The 21,129-nt window shown below is 39.0% G+C and overlaps 1 protein-coding gene and 2 long non-coding RNA genes across 4 annotated transcripts; 2 read left to right on the forward strand and 1 right to left on the reverse strand.

The window, feature by feature from the left end:
• Positions 1 to 7,041: 7,041 nt before the first annotated feature.
• LOC131609254 (uncharacterized) lies at positions 7,042 to 19,977 on the reverse strand (the record flags this gene model as incomplete). The annotated part of the gene is made up of 3 exons (XM_058880936.1): positions 19,152 to 19,977; positions 18,727 to 19,073; positions 7,042 to 7,224 (listed from the first exon to the last, which is right to left on the reverse strand). Coding segments are annotated over exons 1-3 (1,317 nt in total), but the record flags the coding sequence as incomplete, so codon positions are not given.
• LOC131609257 (uncharacterized) lies at positions 8,378 to 10,400 on the forward strand. Of its 2 annotated transcripts, XR_009286042.1 has the most exons (3): positions 8,503 to 8,723; positions 8,809 to 9,312; positions 10,011 to 10,400. It is a non-coding gene; the product is annotated as an uncharacterized LOC131609257 (long non-coding RNA). The 2 variants fall into 2 exon arrangements; XR_009286041.1 differs by having other exon boundaries at positions 8,378 to 8,723; positions 8,809 to 10,400.
• LOC131609258 (uncharacterized) lies at positions 16,245 to 18,267 on the forward strand. Its single transcript, XR_009286043.1, has 2 exons — positions 16,245 to 16,590; positions 16,676 to 18,267. It is a non-coding gene; the product is annotated as an uncharacterized LOC131609258 (long non-coding RNA).
• Positions 19,978 to 21,129: the final 1,152 nt, after the last annotated feature.

The raw sequence follows: 21,129 nt of genomic DNA on the forward strand, positions 1-21,129 counted from the left end.
GTTAATCCCTTTTTAGATTACTGATAAATTAATGGCTTTTTCAGGGCCATTACCAGACCACCGTTACCACCCAGAGCAAACCACTGGTTTCTTTCCTTGCTTCCAAATCACCATGCCTATAGCTTTCGACAAACCACGTGTCCTCGATCTGAAGTTTATGGATCCTTCGCTTAGGGTTTTCCGTTCGACTCCAGCTCCTGGCAACAAGGAATACTTGGCTTGGCTTTACAAAGTTCAAGCGAAAAAACAACAAAGATGGGAGGAATTGGGCATCTTCGACGCCATACAACTATCCCGGACTGGTCATAGAGTTTGTCCCCCCATGCTACTTGCTTCAATCTTCTTCTGGGAAGGTTCGACTAACACCTTCCACCTTCCTTGTGGAATGATGAATCCCACTCTCTTCGACGTGGCTGCCATCACAGGGCTTTCGCCATTGGGTGAAATCTTCGACCCAACTCTCCCCACAGAAATGAATTTCAATTTCACCAACGCTACCATCACCAAGTATATGCAAGATCATTATGACAAGTCGACAGAAGAAGTTTCTGACGAAGAGCATGTTGCTTTCCTCACCTACTGGCTCTCATATTATCTGTTTTGTCCAGGATCAGTTCAGATTGCTAAAGCTTACATACCTTTGGCTATTCATATTCATGAAGGTCGAAAGGTCTCTTTAAGTAAGTTGCTCCTAGCTTATCTTTATCATACCTTAGGTATAGCATCTTTAAGGATCAAACGCCTGCATGAGACTCCAAAACAACTCTCTCTGTCGGGACCTTATTGGCTCTTACAACATTGGTTGAATGCCACCTTCGAGTCATATATAGGTTATACTGTTTCCAGATCCATTTTAGAGGTCATGTATGACCGGAGGGTCGAAGGCATCAAGCTTGCCTTTCAAACTCCTCAAGATGAGTCTAACAAACCCAACCTCCTTAAATATGTGAGGTTATTTTCTGAATGTAAAACATTTATTGCTTCCATGGCCCCTTTCTCCAACCGATGCTTTGGGCCAACTTGGTTCAAAGCTATTTTTCCTGGGAATACTCCTACTCTTCGAGCTCAATTAAATGCAATTTGGGCTGCCTTTCTTACCCCAACATTACTTTCTCATCGTATTGAGTCGACTGGTAAGTGCTATGGGTTTGTGGGTTATCAACCAAACTTGGTCTCTCGACAGTTTGGTTTGAGCCAGATGCTGCCCAAGAGCTTATATTCCCATGATGGTGATATTTGCTACTCTGGTCGACCGTTCACAGCCCGTCAACACCTCGACTGCTTGAAGTTTCACAACAAACAATCCTTGGAACATCCCACTTTCACTTTCCAAAACTCCTATTTTACAACCAAAGAATTCAATGAATGGTGATCTGAATATTATCAACTGTTTGATGGGGATTCTTTCGTCAAGAAGCTGAACACTGCATTCAAAGTACTGGAGGATCAACTTACTACAAGTAAGTTTTATGTTTACTTTCGTTTTTTTTATTACCAATGGCACTATTCTAATCTCAATTTTAGACCTTTCAGGACCTGATCCTACCAATCAAAACGAAGCTTCTACTCCTAAACCAGGTCGAAAGCGCCCCAGCACATCGAGCAACACCACCATCAAGAAAAACAAAACTGTTAGAAAGGTACTTAACTTGATCTTTAATCTTGTCAAATCTACCTTAACATTAATTGATTTTTATTCTTCCTTTTCAGTTGGCAATTCCCACTGAATCAGACGAAACCACATCTCCACCAAATCAGGAAAGTGAGATCTTTTCACGACCCCCGCCTCTGACTCCACCAACAAGACAAAAAGTTGTAAAGGACACTCCCAAAGTGGTTGTCAAACCTCAAACAGCTCCAACAATTTCTTCATCCCAAATTCCTACTGAGGTAGCTTATCATTTTTTCCCACATATCTCTTTCAATACCTCTGTTTTCTAACGTGTTTCTTGAATAGAATGCACCAACTGTCGACCACACTCAGGAGAAAGTTGTCGAAATTGCTGAGAAAACTGCTGAAGCCACTCTTGACTCCAATCCTTTTAGCCCTCAAAGGACTGACGCTTTTGGAAGCAACACTGATTCGGCTAACACTCCAGGTCGAAGTCGAGCAGATCTTCAGGACAAACCCATCGTTGAACAATCATCTGCCATAAAAAATACTCAAGATGTTCCTCGACCAGAACCCAATGCAGCTTCTCAGTCGAGACCACATTCTATTGCTGATGATACTAATTCCAACAGTTCTCTTAGTCAGGAAGAAATTCTGGACTTGAAGAAGACTAATCCTGTGGAAGCTCTCTTTCGACTTCAAAAGCTGCGACCAAGTTCTTTTGAGATTCCCGCTCAATCGACCAATCCTGATGCTGAGATTGATGCCTCCTTTGTCGAAGCTATATGCCGACTGAAAGCCCATCTGGATGAACCTGAATTTCTCGTTGTTCTTGAGAGTTCTGAACATCTTGGTGGAGAAATTCGCAAAATCCTAGATTTATTGATCAAAGGTTCTCTTCCACCAGTTATTGTTCAATTTTTCTTTGATTTTGAGGCGTACTTCGACCAACTTTGGAGAGACCTTATGACGAAGAAGAACATTACCTTTCAGGCAAAGAACAAAGAGCGTGAACTGGAGAGAGAATGGGACGCCAGTGCAGCTTCGACCAAAAAGGTTGAAGAATTTCAGGAGAAAACTTTAAAGTTTTCTGATAAGCAGAGAGAGATCGACAATAAGATTGCTGACTACAAAGCTCAAATTGATGAACTCAACAAAAAGATTCAGCATCTTGAGCAAAAGAAAATCAGTTTGGCTCAAACTGAAGAAGTCCCTTCGCCTGAAACTATTAACCAAGAAGTCTTGAAAGGACTTGGTCATGGTGAGAATGCACTCAAGTTGGAAAGTAACATTCGCCAGCTTAAACAAAACCTGTCTCGACTTGACTCTAAAATTGATTTTGAGTCAACCAAGTTAGCCTATTTTAGGAACAATTTCCCTGCTTTGTAATTTCGTTTTCGACTGACTGGCTATATTTTGTAATGTCTGCCAATGCTTTTTATTAAGAACTTTTTGTAATGATTGGCTCGATTTAGCCATTTTAACATAGTCTCTTGGTCCTTTATTTTCTTATGTGAATTTTAAACAATACACCCTCAGCATTAGTCATATTGTCGATGGCAAAAATTTCCAATGCATACAAATTTTTAATTTCAACATCATCATCTACCCCCTCGAATTTTGACGTCGACAATTGACCCCATTTATTTAATACTTCATGAGTTTCTTTATTCTTGATCTCGACCATATCTTCCAACTTGTCTTTAGAAACTCTATACCCAGAAGCAATTTGTGCCAATTCATTGGCAATGTAATTGTTGGATCTTGGTACATGCAAGATCTCAACATGCTCGAAGCTTTCTAATAAGCGTATCACGATTGCATAATACATTATTAGATTTTCTTTAATGCACTTATACTCTTTTTTGATTTGTCGAATCACTAGTTCAGAATCACCTCGAATCTCAACCCGGGTTGCCCCCAAATCTATTAGGGCTTTTAAACCAGTAATCAAGGCTTCATATTCGACTTCATTATTAGAGCATACTTCTTTCATTTTGTAATGGAACTTAGTTGGAAGTCCCTTAGGGGAAATAATTAGGACTCCAATGCCTGACCCATTTTTGTTACTAGACCCATCAAAAAACAATTTCCAGTTAGTTTGCTCGACTTGATTTACAGACAATTCGACTAACCCATGGTCGACTATAAAATCAGCCACAACTTGTCCTTTCATAGCTTTTAAAGGAACATATGTTAAGGAGAATTCAGTTAGCTCTAAGGCCCACTTACCAATTCGACTATGCAAAATTGGTTTAGACAACATATGTTTAATAATATCAAAATGAGAGGACACATACACATCAACAGGCTTTATATATTGCTTAAGTTTGTTACATGAGAAATACAAGCATAAGCATAATTTTTCAATATCATTATACCTAGTTTCAGCATCTACTAGGGTTCGACTTAGATAATATATGGCTCTTTCGACGCCATTATCATCCTCTTGGGCTAACATACTCCCAATTGTCGAGCCTGATGCAGCTATGTATAATTTCATACTCTTTGTCCTATTGGGGGGTAACAAAATAGGAGGCTTAGTTAAATAAGCTTTTATTTGGTCGAACGCCTGTTGATGTTCTTGTTCCCATTTGAATTGATCTTGGTTCTTGAGTTTCACAAGTGGTGAAAATATCTTCGTTTTGCCACTTAGATTTGAGATGAATCTCCTCAAGAAATTGATCTTCCCCAACAATGACTGGAGTTGTTTCTTTGTTTCTGGCGCCTTTAGCTCCAAGATGGCTTTCGTCTTATTTTGGTTTATCTCAATACCTTTCTTGTGAACCACGAAGCCTATGAAATCCCCTGCATGTATACCAAAAGCACATTTTAAAGGGTTCATTTTGAGTCCATATTTCCTCATACGTTCAAAAGATTGTCGAAGATGGTCTAAGTGACCATTTTCAGAGTTAGATTTTATTACAATATCATCAATATAAACCTGCATAAACTTGTCAATAAAATCATGAAACATGGAATTTATGGCTCGTTGGTAAGTAGCTCCAGCATTTTTTAAACCAAAAGGCATTACCACCCATTCATAAGTTCCCAAAGCACCTGGGCATCGAAACGCCGTCTTAGGTACATCTTCGTCAGCTATAAAAATTTGGTTATAGCCTGAATATCCATCCAATAAACTGAGATATTCAAATCCGGCTGCAGAGTCGACTAACATTTCAGCAACTGGCATGGGATATTCATCTTTAGGAGTAGCCTTATTTAAATCTCTGAAATCTATGCATACACGAAGGCTACCATTTTTCTTTATGACAGGCACTATATTAGCTAACCATTCGACATACCTCGCAGTTCGAATAAACTTGCTTTTCAGCAATCTTTCAATTTCTATTTTGATTTTTTCCATAACCTCTGGCGCAAATCTTCTAGGAAGCTGCTTGATAGGTTTCTTCCCTGGGTTTAATGGTAGTCGATGCTCCACCACCTGTCGACTTAATCCAGGCATTTCATTGTAATCCCATGCAAAACAATCTTTGTATTCTTTCAAAAGTCGAGTCAACTTGGTCTTTAGGTCACTTGTAAGCCTTGTACTTACATAAGTAGGCTTTTTAATGACTCCATCACCTAAGTTAATTTCCTCAAGAGGATCTTGAGCTTGCATCCTTTTTACCGATCCTGATGGATCCATTTCGAAACCTAAAGGTTCGTCATCGTATATCCCGTCGAGTCGTTCGACTTGGCAATCGACTTCTTGATCGTTTTCACTTTTTACTATCATGGCCTCAATCGTCATATTTTTCTCTAGTTCGGCTTCTAAAGCCGCTTTTTCTTTGTTCTCGGCCAAATAGGCCATTATTCGAGCCAGGTATTCTGACTCAGTGGTCATCGTCCTTGATTGTTGTCCTCTGCTCTGGAGGACTTTCATGGTTCAATGGTTCATTAGGATCTTCTTTATTCCAAATGAAACCATTATTTGGGTCTAAGTTCAGATACTTAGACACACTTTCATCAGAAGGATATACATCTTCTGCTTTGTAGCAAGGAGCTACATTTGCCAAATGCTGGTCGAAGTGTTTGCGACCACTTTCAGTTTTGTAATAACTTTGGTCAGCTTCAATATTCTCCACTATACCATCTGACCTCCAAATGGCCACACGCTGATGTAAGGTGGAAGGAACTGCCCCAATACCATGGATCCATTCTCGACCCAACAGCAGTTTAAAATTTGCCTGCGATGCAATCACCATGAAGACGGTTGACCTGACAGACGAACCAACAGCTAGTTTTACTTGAATTACTCCAAGTATTCCACTTGTCTTGCCCTCATAATTTGACAGTACCATATTATGGGGTCTTAAGTCCTTATCCGACTTTCCCACTTTCTGAAGTGAAGAATAAGGCATTAAGTTTACAGCAGCCCCACCATCGACAAACACTTTGTTTATTGGAACACCATCCACTTTCGCCCTTATGAATAAAGGCTTCAAATGATACATCATTCCTCGACCTGGCCTCTCAAACACAGCCTTTTGCTCTTCTACCACTCCTTTTCCCATCACGTAGTAACAAACAGGTGTTTCTTCCACATCCTCGTCAGGAAGAAAGTCATCTTCATTTTCAGATACCTCAGAGATTCTGTCGAACTCAGCCGGGAGTACAGAAACAATCCCACAGTCGATTAGCAATTCATCTGACTCTATGTCAAAGTTATCATCGACTTCTTCGTCTGACAATGGAGAATACTCAGGTTCTTTTTCTGTATTTGGGATTGGAGCATCATCGTCGACCAATTCTTTGATCAATTTCTTTCCTAGGATCATCCCAGCAGCTAATCTTTCATTTGCTATTTTAGCCTGCTCCTCAGTCAACTTCCTATGAAAGGGTTTTGCCTGATAGTGAGAAAATCCTGCCTGCACCATTTTTGAACCCTCTTGTCCATTCTTGTGGCTTCTTTGGTAACGCCTCCATTGCGTTCGAGTCATGGGGTTCTTTCCTTTGTAGTTTGGAGATATGTAATCTTTTCTTTTAGATCCACTATCAGTCCAAGAACCTTCAGCATTGGTTCCATCGCCTTGAATCTGCCATTCTGGACGTTTACCTCTGAAGTTAATGGGTTTCACCCATTTGTCTTCAGGGACATCCGTCTTGGGACGGAAAGTCCTTGGTTTTTCAAACATCTTCCTGTATTCTCTAGCCTTTCGACCACTGTTTTCTCCTGTATACATGAATTGACGATTTTTGCCTCGACAAGGGTCGAACCTCACTTTATTTGCAGCATCGACATTAAAAACATCATCACACCTTGGATATAATCCAACTTGAGAGTTGTTATTGTGGCATCTCTCGAGAAATTTCAAAAGACTCTCTTTTGGTTCAGGATAAACCATGTTCAAAACTTTGCCATCAGTAGCGCCGCTTTGCTTTCTAACGAAACCATCAGTAGTTTCGACCATCATCACATCAGCAAGCTCAGTATAGTGAGCCTCTTCGACTTGCAAAGGATCAGTATCAACTTGCATTGATGACTTTGGCTTTTCTCCAAACTGTAACCTTCCTTTTTTCAAAGCTTTTTGCACTAAATCCCTGAAAAGGACACATTGAGAAGTTTTATGACCCAAGAAATTATGAAATTTACAAAATCCTCTTTTTTTCTTTTGTTCAAGAGGAGGATTTTTAAGTCCCGGGGTGTCGCACGCTCGCGAAAATCAGACAGAGTCGCCACCAATATATTTATCCCATAAAGGGAAAGGAATATCAGAAAACCTGGAATAAAGAAAGGATAAGAAAAGGTCTTTCGACCAGAGATAGGGTACGGGAGTCGGTTACGCGAGGGGAAGGTACTAGCACCCCTCACGCCCATCGTACTCGATGGTATCCACCTATGTTTGTTGCTATCTAAAGGGTGTATAAATCTAAAGCTTAATTACTAAGGGAATGCATGCAAATGAATACAAAAGAAACACGGGGAAAATAAGGTTTATAAATAGTTGTGCTCGCTTAGGCCCCGCGACCTAATGCCTACGTATCCTTTTCAGGAATCAGAGCGCCGTAGTTCGGCTCTTTAGTTTTTATTTGTTTTTGTGTTTTTTAGTGGTTGGGAACTTACGCCTGAATGGAACCCTTAAGCAAGGGAGCTCCAAGCACTCGAACATCCCTTAAGCAAGAGAAGTTACAAGCTTCCATTCCCTTTTTATTAGTCAAAGTATTTATTAGTCATTTTTTAGGTGTTTTCTTGGTATTTTTTATGGGAAATTAAGTCAAGTAGTTGTTAAGTGTTTTAAAGTTGAAAAGAAAAAGAACTAGCCTAGAAACTAGCCTAAGTATGAAAGGGATTTCTACCTAATGTTGTCATGGCTTCTACCTAAGGTTAAGAGAAAGAGATACATGAAAATTAAGGCAAGATTAGAAGTCAAAATTGAGAGTGATAATGGTGCAAAATTACACACAAGCATGAAATAGCAAGTCAAAAATATAGTACAAAAAGTGGACTAAAATACTATTATTTTTGTTGGTTTTATGAAGAAAATTTGATTAGAAATTAAAAGAAAATTAGTCCTAAACTAACATCTTTTTATGATCATTTTTATGTCAAAAATCAGTATTAAAGGTCTAAAAACAACAAGAAAAATTAGCATTTTTATTACTAAAAGAAGTGACAAAAATCTAATTAAAATCTAAAAGAAAACAATAAAATAAGGAAATAGGGGGTGCAATCCTGAATTACATGGTGTGAAAAGCAGGGCGCACATGGCCCATAGAGCTTAAGGCCCAGGGGCGTTTTTGTTCAGATTTGTTTGGCCAAAACGGCACAGCATGGGCCACAGGGGGTGTGTGAATAGCGATAGGCCCACGGATATTTTCTTTGTTGATCCAGTTTACCATTATTATTCAAAAAAACAATTAAATAGAATAATGAATAATAATAAAAATAAAAAGGGAAAATTAAATTGGGATTTTAGGTTTACCTCTTGAGAGTTGAGACGGTTGAAATTGCTCGTGGATCCTTCTCCCTTTTCACGCAAATACGGCGGCGGTGCACGGAATCGTCTTCTCCGATCAACCTTCTTGGCGAGCCTCCGTCTTTATGGCGAACAAACTCCGCTTCGGCTCAACTTCTTGATTCAAACTCATTCGATCCTTCTCTCAAATCGTCCGTCTTTGGCTCTCCCTCAATCCGTTATCTGCTCTCGTTTGACATTGTCTTCTCTCCAATCTCTTTCTTTTTCTTGTTTCAGATGATTGCTGTTGATTGAAAGATGACGAATTTGTGAAGAACGATGACGATTAGAGGTTGCGGAAGTTGTTGAAGATTGAAGAATCTGGTGATTGAAGGATGAAGATGATGATGAAGATGCGAAGCAATGCGTTCTTTATTGATGTTTCTGAGTTTGATGTGGTGTTGTTGCAGGTTATTGAAGACCGGCGATGTGGATTGTTGAAGATGAAGGTGATGATGTAAGAAGCTGCGAAGATCCAGAAACTGGTTGATTGTGTCTCTGAAGATGGAGAAGAATGATGGAGGTTCTGGAAGTGAAAGTGAAGATGATGAATGATGAAGGGAGTGGTTCAGAGATGAAGATGATGGAGAAGGTTAGAGAAAGAGATGAAGAATGGGAGAAGATGAATGAAGAAAATGGTGGAGTGTGATAAGGGTGAAGGTGAGCAAAAAATGGTGGAGTGAGCGACTGAAAAAGAGAGACTGAAGAATGGCCAAGGCTTCTGCTTATATAGAGATTCAGGTTTTGTTCTGTTCCCAATTTCCTTCTGGAGTTTTTGTTATGATTCAGTTAGGATCGGTTATCAAATCGGTTAGTGAGCTGTTAGTTGGTTGCAAGGTAGTTAGAATTCTGTTAAGTAGTTTGGGATAGTCTGTTCAATGTTAGGGTGAAACTGAGTTGACAGTTAGTTAAAGGATGGTTATGACTTGGTTAGGTTAGTTATTGAGTAACTGATTCTGTTATGAAGCTGGCAAGTAGTTAAGGTTTATAACTGATTCGGTTATGTGTTAGAGGGTGGTTCTGGTAGTTAGACTGATAACCGATTCTATTTTCTGTTATAGGTTAGAAAAGTTTGTTACAAAAATAGGTTAGAATTAGTTAGAAATAGTTAGGTTGTTAGGATAGGTTAGTTACCTGTAAAACTGAAATTGGTTAGGAAGTGGTAGTTAGGGAATTTAGTTAAATTCTGTTAATTGTGTGAATTAGCTTGGAACTGTCAGTGATTTTTTCTGGTTTTTCTTATTGGTTTTGTAATGTGATTGGTCATTGTGTGGTTGAGTGTATTGGAACTGGTTTTGTATAGTTATGTTTTGAATGTGGCTGTTGTAGGTTTTTATGTGATAGTAATAGGTGGTTAGAGATGTTGGTTAATGGAATGCTGCTGGGTTGATAATTAGAACTGCTTGAATGCCATTTTTTGTTTTTTTGGAATGCTGCAGGGATGTTTTTAATAGCTGCTGTTGCTGAAGTAATGTCGACTGTGAGTCATTGATGTTTGCTGTTGATGAGTAATCTCTTTCCCTTTTTTTTTTTTGAACTGATGCAAGGATGTTCTTGTATGCTTGATGGATTTTGTATATGGCTGTTTGTGGATTTAAATAGTGATGTTGTTCTCTCTTTTTTGTATGCAGGACTGCAGCAAGTATATGGCATTGGACTTGAAGGGTGATGGAATGGGAAGAAGGACTCTGCGGTTTAGACTTAGGCTTGTATTAGTAATAGGTTTTTGTACTGGTGTATGTGGACCTGCTGTGTATAATATGGTATTTGAAATGTGTGGACTTTGATGTAATGTGAATGATTAAAGTATGATATGAATTTTTTCGTAATGGATGCGTGTTTTGGACACTTGAATGATGATGGTTGGTGGATAATGCTAGTATTTGAACCAATGAGCGTGTTTACATTTTTTACAATGACGAATGATGTAGAATATAGAATTTGGATGATGCAGAAATAGTTTGAATCTACCTTAAATGAGGACCTAGAAACAATAGTAAAATTCCAACTCTTCGAAATCCTTAATCCACAAGAACAATCGTAAACTCTTTAAGTTCCAGTTCAAATCGCACAGGAGAACCAAATGAATCAGTCTTTGTTTGATATGTACACCTCAAAATCAATATGAAACCTTAATAATCCAAAATCCTTGATCCCAATGTCAATTGTTGATTAATGATGCATGTGTTATGTGAAAGACCTAATGAAAGTATGCGTATGAAATGTAAAGCTTACGCCAATTAGGATAAAATCAGATGGGCAAATTTTGGGGTGCAACAGCTGCCCCTATTTAATCGTCTTAATCTTGAAGGTGAGATTGGCGCTAGCCTTTCGAACATTCAAGGTAGAAGATGATTAAATACCAAGTGAACCTGAAAATTTGCTTGAAGGAAGATGGAATCCACTGGAGGAAAAGATGGTGTCAACTCCATTGAGGAAGAATGTATCAATTCTGGATTGATCAAATTAACTCTGAGTTAGAAATGAACTGAACATCAACTCTGGGTTGAAAAAGAAAAGGGAGGCAACTCTGGGTCAAAGAATAAAGGGAAGTCAACTCTGGGTTGAGAGAAGGTAAACATCGATTCTGGATCGAGAAGGGAAAAGAAACAAGACAACCATCAACTCTGGGTTGAATGAGAAAAGAAACAAGACAACCATCAACTCTGGGTTGAGTGGGAAAAGATAAGCATCAACTCTGGGTTGAATAAAAGACGAACATCAACTCTGGATTGAATAAAAGGTGACCGTCAACTCTGGGTGAGTGGGAAAGAAACAAGACAACCATCAACTCTGGGTTGAGTGGGAAAAAGATAAGCATCAACTCTGGGTTGAATAAAAGACAAACATCAACTCTGGGTTGAATAAAAGGTGACCGTCAACTCTGGGTGAGTGGGAAAGGAATCAATTCTGGATTGAATAAGGGACAACCATCAACTCTGGGTTGAGAGGGAAAAAGATAAGCATCAACTCTGGGTTGAATAAAAGACAAACATCAACTCTGGGTTGAATAGAAGGTGACCGTCAACTCAGGGTGAGTGGGAAAGAAACAAGAATCAACTCTGGGTTGAATAAAAGGTAACCGTCAACTCTGGGTGAGTGGGAAAAAGATAAGCATCAACTCTGGGTTGAATAAAAGGTGAACATCAACTCTGGGTTGAATAAAAGGTGACCGTCAACTCTGGGTGAGTGGGAAAAAGATAAGCATCAACTCTGGGTTGAATAAAAGACAAACATCAACTCTGGGTTGAATAAAAGGTGACCGTCAACTCTGAGTGAGTGGGAAGAAAACCAGGATCAACTCTGGGTTGAAATAAAAGGTGACCGTCAACTCTGGGTGAGTGGGAAAAAGATAAGGGTCAACTCTGGGTTGAATAAAGGAAGACCGTCAACTCTGGGTGAGTGGGAAGAGATAATTAACTCGGGGTTAAAAGATGAAAGGAAAGTCAACTCTGGGTTGAACACAAAAACATCAACTCTGGGTTGAAGAAAGATGAACGTGATTGACTTTAGGAGATGACACCACAATGGTAACTCTGAGTGCCCCAGTGGAATATCAATTGATTGCTTGTAGAGAACCCATCTGATGAGTAACTTGGCTTATGCTTCACATGCAAATGTTTGATTTATTTGTGCACTTCTGGAGATGCAATGCAATGAGTTCTATATGCAGTATACTAATGGATTGTTCAGGGTTTCTGCTTTGATGTGGAATAGATTAGGTGGAGTTTTGAAACTCTGCTTGATTCAAGATGGGGTGGATGGCCCTGCTTTGTTGATGATCGGATCATGCGGGTGAAATGATAATGAAAATGCAATGATATGCATGATGATTGTATGATTATGAGTGCAATGATTGTCTCCAAGATACCAGGAGTGGATGGAGTATGCCCTTGTGGAAGGTTGTAGCTTGAAGAATAGAACTTGTGAAGGTGAGGTGTTGACTGGACTCCTCGACACTTGTCTTGATATCTGGCGCTTGCTTGGGGATGAGAAAAATGAATTATCACTAGTTTGCCCCAGCTTGTATGATCTTTTGAGATAAAACTTTGATATGCTTGAATCATGGAGATGTACGATGGTCTGCCCCAGTGTGGATGAAGGGATGAATGCTCCAGATTGAAGGGAACTCTTCCACCAGATGGGTGCTTCAGAGATTTGCTTTGTGGATGACCAACCTTTGCCTTTGTAAGATTACTTGACTGACTTTCGATGTTAAACTTTCCTTGGTATCAAGTACTTACCTTCTGATTAGAGACAAATCTGATTTGCAAGAGATAATGAGAAATGTAATGCACATGTTAATCTCAAAGAAAAAGTTCTATTTGTCAAAATGTTGTATTGATACTAACACAAATGACACAGCAACATTAGGAGTCAGTTTTGACATGATTTTACAGTTTGTATGATTTCGGAACGAACAATGCCTCAATTAGGACTTTTGAGGGTTGTAACGTGGCCGGGTTCACGGTTTAAGAAACAAAGGATAAAGGCTCAAGTTCTACTTAACCCACCCCACTTCGTGATGTTCTCCAGTCCTACGTTCAGTTAGTTTGACACAAGTGTTCGCCTTTCAGGAAGGATTGTGATGGATGGGGATCCTTTATGACTTTGATGGAGGTGGCAGTCACCCTTTGATGCTTTTGTTGATGATCACAACAACTTGTTCCTCGGAGGATTTTTGTTCTTTTGCTCTTGTCTTTTGCTTTCCCTAACTTTTGCCTGGACAGAAAGTTTCTTTTGACTTTGGTTTTTGTTGTCCAGCGGGATATGCCCCACTTTTTGCCTAAGTCATTTGCTTCAAAGCTTTTCTTTCTTTTTTGACTTAGCGGGCTATTGTTTCTTTTTATCATGATTCATAGCTTTATTTTCATTCTTTTTTTGTCTCGTTCGGGAACAAGTTGTATGGCTTTTGTAATTGACTTGAAGAAAATGTTGTGACTGCCCTCTTCTTAGTGAATGAGAGACATCCATTGTGGATTGTGCTCTTTTGTTGTGAGATATGAGATATGATTGATCCTTTGATGGAATACCTGAAAGTTGAACGCTCAGTCGCACTAACTGAAGACTACCCTGCCCCTGGTTAAGATTGAGGGTTTTGTAATTTTGAAAAGAAACTACTACTCCTTAGGCTCAAAGGGGTTAACGAAGGTTTCACTCCCTTATAACTCCAGTGTTTAGGAATTGAAATAATGCCTGTACATCGTCAGCAGGATCTTGTTCCAAAAGCATACAATTAGTGATTCATGTGTTTTTGATTTTTCATCATTCTCCTTTTTTAATTGCTTAAGACAAATGAGTTGAATATCAATGAACATAATGACAAAGATGAAATGATTTGAGAAAAACATGTATATTACATTATTTTTATTTATTCAAACAGAATGAGTTTCTTACAATGAGAAGTACTTGATAACAACAAAAGTAATACAGTTGAAAATACTTGAGAAGTCTAGACAATGGCAAGATTAGCCTTATTCTGATGCAAATGAGATGTTCTCTGACAAACACAAAGTCTCCAGGCTCCTTTGGTGGAAGGTGCCCCCTTTAGGGGGCGTGGAGTCTTCTGATGGTAGCTTGATCTTATTTGTAATTCCCCATGATTCTTCTTCTGTGAGCTTTTGTCAGATATTGGCGTCGAGGAATCGTCTTGTCTGATCTGATGGAGAGGTAGGAGGTAAGAGTCTTGGTAACCATGGATGCAAATGTATGAATGCAAAATGTTAATGATGATGCAAATGTATCAGGATCAAGGATCAAGGCCTCTTGGATAACAACTTCTCATGGTCAATAAGATATGGCCGAACCCTCCAGATTCAGAGGTTCGACGTTGCTTTCTGGATAAACAGCTTGTGCATAAGTCAAAGGTGGTCGAACCCTCCAGATTCAGAGGTTCGACGTTGATTCTGATAGATAACCCTTGCATAAGTCAAATAAGGTCAAACCTCCAGATTCAGAGGTTCGACGTTGATAGATAACTAATGTAGAACTTCTGTATAAGTCAAATGTCCCAGGATCAAAGGTTCGACGCCTTTTATTGAATAGCAGAAATCCGGGTATGATGGAGGTCAAGTTTCCTGTCCCACCCCAATCTCACGGGTATGTAGTCTAGACACGGACAAGTGGTCCCTAATGGTCACCAGGGTCTACAGTTCCCATGGGGTACAGAGTGTTTGAGGCAACAAGCGTGCCAGACACAGTGTTCCATGAAAGAACCTCGCCCAGTTGTGGTACCCCATATTGAACTCATCCATAGCAAGCGCTACGGTAGTCAACATGAGCATCCACGCTAATCCTATGTGTCACTTGGCCTGGGTAGTGGGCCTTTTACCTCACACAACCCCCCACCTGCAAAACAGAACAGAAGACCCCAAGGAACACAGAATATAATCCATATGCATGATGTGCAAACAGAAATAAACATGATATGCAAGCGAAGAATAAGCACACAAACATATATACAAGGTATAGACATAAAACAAGTAAACACCCAGTAAATAAAACAAACAAAGGCTAGGATCGACTTGCTTAGGTATCCCCAGCAGAGTCGCCAGCTGTCGCACGCTCGCGAAAATCAGACAGAGTCGCCACCAATATATTTATCCCATAAAGGGAAAGGAATATCAGAAAACCTGGAATAAAGAAAGGATAAGAAAAGGTCTTTCGACCAGAGATAGGGTACGGGAGTCGGTTACGCGAGGGGAAGGTACTAGCACCCCTCACGCCCATCGTACTCGATGGTATCCACCTATGTATGTTGCTATCTAAAGGGTGTATAAATCTAAAGCTTAATTACTAAGGGAATGCATGCAAATGAATACAAAAGAAACACGGGGAAAATAAGGTTTATAAATAGTTGTGCTCGCTTAGGCCCCGCGACCTAATGCCTACGTATCCTTTTCAGGAATCAGAGCGCCGTAGTTCGGCTCTTTAGTTTTTATTTGTTTTTGTGTTTTTTAGTGGTTGGGAACTTACGCCTGAATGGAACCCTTAAGCAAGGGAGCTCCAAGCACTCGAACATCCCTTAAGCAAGAGAAGTTACAAGCTTCCATTCCCTTTTTATTAGTCAAAGTATTTATTAGTCATTTTTTAGGTGTTTTCTTGGTATTTTTTATGGGAAATTAAGTCAAGTAGTTGTTAAGTGTTTTAAAGTTGAAAAGAAAAAGAACTAGCCTAGAAACTAGCCTAAGTATGAAAGGGATTTCTACCTAATGTTGTCATGGCTTCTACCTAAGGTTAAGAGAAAGAGATACATGAAAATTAAGGCAAGATTAGAAGTCAAAATTGAGAGTGATAATGGTGCAAAATTACACACAAGCATGAAATAGCAAGTCAAAAATATAGTACAAAAAGTGGACTAAAATACTATTATTTTTGTTGGTTTTATGAAGAAAATTTGATTAGAAATTAAAAGAAAATTAGTCCTAAACTAACATCTTTTTATGATCATTTTTATGTCAAAAATCAGTATTAAAGGTCTAAAAACAACAAGAAAAATTAGCATTTTTATTACTAAAAGAAGTGACAAAAATCTAATTAAAATCTAAAAGAAAACAATAAAATAAGGAAATAGGGGGTGCAATCCTGAATTACATGGTGTGAAAAGCAGGGCGCACATGGCCCATAGAGCTTAAGGCCCAGGGGCGTTTTTGTTCAGATTTGTTTGGCCAAAACGGCACAGCATGGGCCACAGGGGGTGTGTGAATAGCGATAGGCCCACGGATATTTTCTTTGTTGATCCAGTTTACCATTATTATTCAAAAAAACAATTAAATAGAATAATGAATAATAATAAAAATAAAAAGGGAAAATTAAATTGGGATTTTAGGTTTACCTCTTGAGAGTTGAGACGGTTGAAATTGCTCGTGGATCCTTCTCCCTTTTCACGCAAATACGGCGGCGGTGCACGGAATCGTCTTCTCCGATCAACCTTCTTGGCGAGCCTCCGTCTTTATGGCGAACAAACTCCGCTTCGGCTCAACTTCTTGATTCAAACTCATTCGATCCTTCTCTCAAATCGTCCGTCTTTGGCTCTCCCTCAATCCGTTATCTGCTCTCGTTTGACATTGTCTTCTCTCCAATCTCTTTCTTTTTCTTGTTTCAGATGATTGCTGTTGATTGAAAGATGACGAATTTGTGAAGAACGATGACGATTAGAGGTTGCGGAAGTTGTTGAAGATTGAAGAATCTGGTGATTGAAGGATGAAGATGATGATGAAGATGCGAAGCAATGCGTTCTTTATTGATGTTTCTGAGTTTGATGTGGTGTTGTTGCAGGTTATTGAAGACCGGCGATGTGGATTGTTGAAGATGAAGGTGATGATGTAAGAAGCTGCGAAGATCCAGAAACTGGTTGATTGTGTCTCTGAAGATGGAGAAGAATGATGGAGGTTCTGGAAGTGAAAGTGAAGATGATGAATGATGAAGGGAGTGGTTCAGAGATGAAGATGATGGAGAAGGTTAGAGAAAGAGATGAAGAATGGGAGAAGATGAATGAAGAAAATGGTGGAGTGTGATAAGGGTGAAGGTGAGCAAAAAATGGTGGAGTGAGCGACTGAAAAAGAGAGACTGAAGAATGGCCAAGGCTTCTGCTTATATAGAGATTCAGGTTTTGTTCTGTTCCCAATTTCCTTCTGGAGTTTTTGTTATGATTCAGTTAGGATCGGTTATCAAATCGGTTAGTGAGCTGTTAGTTGGTTGCAAGGTAGTTAGAATTCTGTTAAGTAGTTTGGGATAGTCTGTTCAATGTTAGGGTGAAACTGAGTTGACAGTTAGTTAAAGGATGGTTATGACTTGGTTAGGTTAGTTATTGAGTAACTGATTCTGTTATGAAGCTGGCAAGTAGTTAAGGTTTATAACTGATTCGGTTATGTGTTAGAGGGTGGTTCTGGTAGTTAGACTGATAACCGATTCTATTTTCTGTTATAGGTTAGAAAAGTTTGTTACAAAAATAGGTTAGAATTAGTTAGAAATAGTTAGGTTGTTAGGATAGGTTAGTTACCTGTAAAACTGAAATTGGTTAGGAAGTGGTAGTTAGGGAATTTAGTTAAATTCTGTTAATTGTGTGAATTAGCTTGGAACTGTCAGTGATTTTTTCTGGTTTTTCTTATTGGTTTTGTAATGTGATTGGTCATTGTGTGGTTGAGTGTATTGGAACTGGTTTTGTATAGTTATGTTTTGAATGTGGCTGTTGTAGGTTTTTATGTGATAGTAATAGGTGGTTAGAGATGTTGGTTAATGGAATGCTGCTGGGTTGATAATTAGAACTGCTTGAATGCCATTTTTTGTTTTTTTGGAATGCTGCAGGGATGTTTTTAATAGCTGCTGTTGCTGAAGTAATGTCGACTGTGAGTCATTGATGTTTGCTGTTGATGAGTAATCTCTTTCCCTTTTTTTTTTTTGAACTGATGCAAGGATGTTCTTGTATGCTTGATGGATTTTGTATATGGCTGTTTGTGGATTTAAATAGTGATGTTGTTCTCTCTTTTTTGTATGCAGGACTGCAGCAAGTATATGGCATTGGACTTGAAGGGTGATGGAATGGGAAGAAGGACTCTGCGGTTTAGACTTAGGCTTGTATTAGTAATAGGTTTTTGTACTGGTGTATGTGGACCTGCTGTGTATAATATGGTATTTGAAATGTGTGGACTTTGATGTAATGTGAATGATTAAAGTATGATATGAATTTTTTCGTAATGGATGCGTGTTTTGGACACTTGAATGATGATGGTTGGTGGATAATGCTAGTATTTGAACCAATGAGCGTGTTTACATTTTTTACAATGACGAATGATGTAGAATATAGAATTTGGATGATGCAGAAATAGTTTGAATCTACCTTAAATGAGGACCTAGAAACAATAGTAAAATTCCAACTCTTCGAAATCCTTAATCCACAAGAACAATCGTAAACTCTTTAAGTTCCAGTTCAAATCGCACAGGAGAACCAAATGAATCAGTCTTTGTTTGATATGTACACCTCAAAATCAATATGAAACCTTAATAATCCAAAATCCTTGATCCCAATGTCAATTGTTGATTAATGATGCATGTGTTATGTGAAAGACCTAATGAAAGTATGCGTATGAAATGTAAAGCTTACGCCAATTAGGATAAAATCAGATGGGCAAATTTTGGGGTGCAACACGGGGGTACTATGATTTGCCCATCAGAAACCAACAAATCAAATATTTCATCACATTTCGTTATATCAAATGAATACGTTTTACTAGAGAATTTCTCATTTTTACTTTCAACCAGATTTTTATCTTTTGAAGGTCTAAGCAATTTACAAATATAAGGTGGTCCTGGCTTTAATTCAGCCACGTTAACCTCTCCCTCTTCGTATTCATCGTCGCTATTAGAGTCGAACTCACCTGTAGTAACATAAGCTATTTTCTCTTTCTTATGATACTTATTAGCCCTAGCCTTTTCAGCCTTTAGCCTTTCGACCTGGCGTACTCTATCTGCCAGTTGTGCCATGTCTCTCAAATGTTGGGTGTCTGATTTCTTCCTTATGGAATAATCTAACCCACCTGCAGCCATTTCGACTAACTCATGTTCAGGAATTTGTGTAAAACATCTAGCTTTCAGTAACCTAAAACGGTTTAGATAGTCATCGACTGGTTCTGTACCCTTTCGTCTAACCCCTGCTAATTCTTTCAAGCTAATTTTCGACTGTCCCATATAAAATTGTTCATGAAACAATCGTTCTAATTGGTTCCATGAGAACAAAGATTGGGGAGATAAGGTCGTGAACCATGTAAATGCATTTTTCGTTAAAGAACTTGGAAAATATTTCATCTTTAGATTTTCATTGTTTGCTATTTCTCCAGCCTCTGTCTGGAACCTAGCAATATGTTCGACCGTCGACTCGCCAGTCTCACCAGCAAATTTGGTGAATTTTGGGACTTTCCACCCCCTAGGCAATTCTGTTTGCCTTACATATTCTGACAACGGAGAAACATAATTCGGTCTATGCAAACCTACATTTATCCCATTTTGGACTAAAATTTGTTCGACTACATTAGAGATATTATTGTGTCCAACATTGACATCTTGCTGGATGTTCCTAAGAACCTGGTCAGCATCTTGATGCCTTTGTACTATTCTAGGGATCTCTTGCTCGATTTGATCTCCTTGTCCTATAGGTTCGACCCCTCTCACATTCGACCCTTGAGTAGTCGAAAGGTTTGGTTGTGGGGGCGCTCCAAAGAAATTTGCAATTCTGGCCATTTGTCCCGCCAATATTTCATAACTTTGATTCGTGTTATTTATCATGGGAGTAAAAACAGTTCCCATTTGTTGAGTAAGGGCATTCACCATTTCATGATTACTTTCGTCCATTTGTTGTCGAATTGACAACATTGACGTAGTACTTAAAGATGGCAAAACCTGGTGATTATATCCTATGCCTATAGGTCGACCCCCCAGACTTGATGTGCTTGTAGCCATCATGCTGTCAGAATATAATGAATGATTTGTGTGCAAACCTTGCATCATAGACGTGGGCATTCCAAACTGAGGGTTAAAACCTGGTGGAGGCATCATTCCATGAAACGGCGGTCGTAATGGATTCAACGGTGACCGTACATTCGTTGGTGATGATACCATTATTGCTGTCGTCGATCCACCAGTATTTGTTGTTCCAACTGGGGACGAATCTGCGGCATTTTGTGGTGTTCCTCCGTTCAGAACACCTCCTTGATTTCCAGAAAGATCAGAATTATTTGTATTAACTTCAGCCATGTTAGTTAATTTCCGACCACTTCTTAATATCATTCATAACTAAAGAAAAATAAAGAACAATCGACGGGTCCCACTGGGCGTGCCAATTTGTTTACCCAGAAAAATGGTAAACAAGCGCTAGTTTCCTTTTTAAAGGTTACTTTGCGGAGTCAACTAGAATACTCCAGGACTGATTGCTTTATTTTGTTATGTTATGTGTATCTGATTTGTATTAAATGTAAAATAGTGACTTTAACGTAAAAGTAAACACTGAAATTAAAGGCTTTAAAGTAAATCAAAGCAATAAAAAAGAAGGCAGTAAATGTGCACTGAAAGATAAAATGTAATGTAAAATGATTGCATTTAATTAAACTGGTACGCATACGTACATTCCAAGGTTGCACTCGTTACTCATTGCGCAGAGATTTGAGTTTTACTTGTGTTTATGTAGAAAATGCGGACCTCTAACTATTCCTATAAAACTTGCTTAAATAGAAAAATAAAATAACTGCTACTAACGGTCGACTGGCTATCAGTCAACACGTGTCTTCGACATGCAAGATCTTCAATTGTGAGACTTCCACGCGTCCTGTGAGAACTGCCAGAAAAACTGCCTGGAACTGCCTCTTAACTTCTACTGCCTCTCGACCTCCACTTCAGTTTCTGCAGCCAAAAATCCTTAAGTCTTCGCATCCTTTTGGTTTGGTCGAACGCTGGAGCCTCTGATCATCTTTCTAGTCGAACAGCTTCGACTACTAAGCGTTATTTGGTCGAACCACTTCGACCCAAATGGCAATGTAATTATTCAAGTGAAGCCCAATTACCAATTTA

Source organism: Vicia villosa, linkage group LG6 (assembly GCF_029867415.1).
Source record: "Vicia villosa cultivar HV-30 ecotype Madison, WI linkage group LG6, Vvil1.0, whole genome shotgun sequence".
NCBI lineage: Eukaryota > Viridiplantae > Streptophyta > Magnoliopsida > Fabales > Fabaceae > Vicia > Vicia villosa.